Below are 2555 nucleotides of genomic sequence, written 5' to 3' on the forward strand. Positions count from 1 at the left end.
GGATGAAACGAGTGCATCAACCATTAAATGGGAACCATATCGGCTGGGGCCAAACTGCAACTCCCTGGGTTTAAATCCTATTTGAGACCTGTGTTGCATGTCATCCATTCCACCCGTTAGTTTAAAAAAAAGCATTTCTAAGTTCTGGTACATCTCTGGAGCGGCTGGCTCTGTGCTAAACTAACCACTTTAAGGTCTGAGTGTGTGAAAACACGACATAACAGCTGTCACCTGTTTTCCTTTAATCTTGAAGATGTTTACATGTGTTGGTTCACTGTTCACTACCACCATGTCGAATGAGGAGTCAGAACCCAACCACATGATGATGCTCTCATGTGGGACTGCCGTCTGTCTGGGTGTCACTGTGCTGACCTGACTGATCACAGTTTTCTCCATCTGGCACCAGTTGAATTCAGCGAGTGGCTTTGGTTGTGTAACAGCCTGAATAAATTTGGTATCAAGCTTCAGTCCAGTGATCTGGATGTAGATTGAGGTGGATGACTGGCCAGCTATAGAGAGCAGAGAAAGAAAGAAACAGATGCACTGATATCTATACTGGTATCAGATATTGGGCCGATATTAGGCTATAACCGAGTATCAGTATCAAGGTATCCACCAAGACTAAATTCTGTTACCAAAAGCCATGAGTAGCATCTCATCTCATCTCATCTCATCTCATCTCATCTCATCTCATCTCATCATCAGCCGCTTCTCCGGGGTCGGGTCGTGGTGGCAGCAAGCTAACCAGGGCATTCCAGATGTTCCTTTCCACAGCAACGCCCTCCAGCTCCTGCTGGGGGATCCCAAGGCGTTCCCAGGCCAAATTGAACAAGTATTCCATCCAGCGAGCTCTGAGTCTACCCGGGGTCTCCTCCCAGTTGGACATGCCCAGAAAACCTCCAAAGGAAGGCGCCCAGGAAGCATCCTAATTAGATGCCCGAACCACCTCAACTGGCTGCTTTCGACGTGAAGGAGCAGCGGCTCTACTCGGAGCTCCCTCCAGATGTCCGAGCTCCTCACCCTGTCTCTAAGGCTAAGCCCAGACACCCTACGGAGGAAACTCATTTAAGCTGCTTGTACCCGCGATCTCACCCTTTCGGTCACTACCCAAAGCTCCATAGGTGAGGGTTGGAATGAAGACTGACTGGTAAATTGAGAGCTTTACCTTCCGGCTCGGCTCCCTCTTCACCACAATGATCTGGTACAATGTCCACATTACTGCTGATGCTGCACCAGTTCATGAGTAGCATGTCCTACATAAAAGCAAATGGCTGGATTTACTGCACTGTTGGCACAGTGAAGCCTGTATCGTTTAATTATGGAAAAACGTCTCAATAATTTTGTCCATTGACCCCAAACTAATGGTCCAAGTCTGCACTGTTCAGTAAAAGTAATGGATCAGATTGGTACATGGTACTGGCTGATACTTAAAAAGTCATACCCATAATCGGTATAGGCGGTTAAAAAGTGATATAAGTGCACCCCTAGATGAAAACAATACCATGTGGAGCATAAAGTTTCCCTGACAAAACATCAGAATCTGAGATCAGAACCCTCTGCTACCAGCAATCCTAACCTCTTTCTATGGCGAGAAGCCAGCTATGACAGGACCTATATTAGTGGATAACCAAATTCTGAGCTGTCATCATTACATTGTCGTCATCAAACATTTTAAAAACATTTTTGTTCTGTGCTTACTCTCAGTGATTAAAAATTGGTGTCTAATTCAAATAATTAGCCAACATACATAAACGTATAGAAACAGAAGAGTAACTATTTCTAACCAATGAGTTAAACAGTTTCTTCCTGAGAGCAGCTCTCCAGGTCACAGCTGCACAACTGTACCACTGTCCAACAGGGAGGACCTACAGTGAACTAAGCTAACGGGAAAAACAAATGTCTTGCAAGGAAACTTTTGCCCAAACACTCCAAAGATTCTGTGTCCACGAGTACATATTTTCTCCAGTTCTTCTGAGTTTAACCGGCTAAAACCAGTGAGGAAGAGTTGAAGAGACTGTAGCTCTCAAGCACCCATGGAAGTAGCTGTAATCAACCCAAATGGTTGGGTGGCAGATTCAAGGTGGGGCTGTCCCTGGGGTAGACATTTGGTGGAGATGAAAATGGTGGGTGGGGGGTGTGTTTGTTGGCAATGTACACACGATCCTTAGATCTCCTCTATAGAAACAGCTGGGACCAGCCCTCTCTTCTTCCCACTGCTCAGCTTCATATAGCCCTCGTTGTCCTCCTGCTTTTCCTACACAGATCTGACAGTGGGAAGAGGATGGAGAGAGAGAGAGAGAGAGAGAGAGAGAGAGACGAGAGAGAGAGAAGAGAGAGAGAGAGAGAGGAGAGAGAGAGAGAGAGAGAGAGAGAGAGAGAGAGAGAGAGAGAGAGAGAGAGAGAGAGAGAGAGAGAGAGAGAGAGAGAGAGAGAGGAGGGTTGGGAGTGTCAGCTAAAGTGAACGCATTGAAGGAATTAGGAGGAAAACAAAATTGAAAGGAGAGAAAACTGAGGTAGGAGAAAAGTCCTCATATTTTCCTCATCACCTGAGCTTC

At 46.0% G+C, this 2555-nt stretch overlaps 1 protein-coding gene across 1 annotated transcript in view; it reads right to left on the minus strand.

Annotated features, from left to right (window-relative positions):
• Nucleotides 1–2164: 2164 nt before the first annotated feature.
• Nucleotides 2165–2555, minus strand: part of LOC130119791 (SH3 and cysteine-rich domain-containing protein 2-like) — a 35354-nt gene continuing 34963 nt past the window's right edge. The window contains exon 10 of the mRNA XM_056288388.1: nt 2165–2254. Within this exon, the coding sequence (XP_056144363.1) occupies nt 2165–2254 (90 nt within the window). The remainder of the gene's footprint in view (nt 2255–2555) is intronic.

Source organism: Lampris incognitus, chromosome 10, assembly GCF_029633865.1.
Source record: "Lampris incognitus isolate fLamInc1 chromosome 10, fLamInc1.hap2, whole genome shotgun sequence".
NCBI classification, from domain to species: domain Eukaryota; kingdom Metazoa; phylum Chordata; class Actinopteri; order Lampriformes; family Lampridae; genus Lampris; species Lampris incognitus.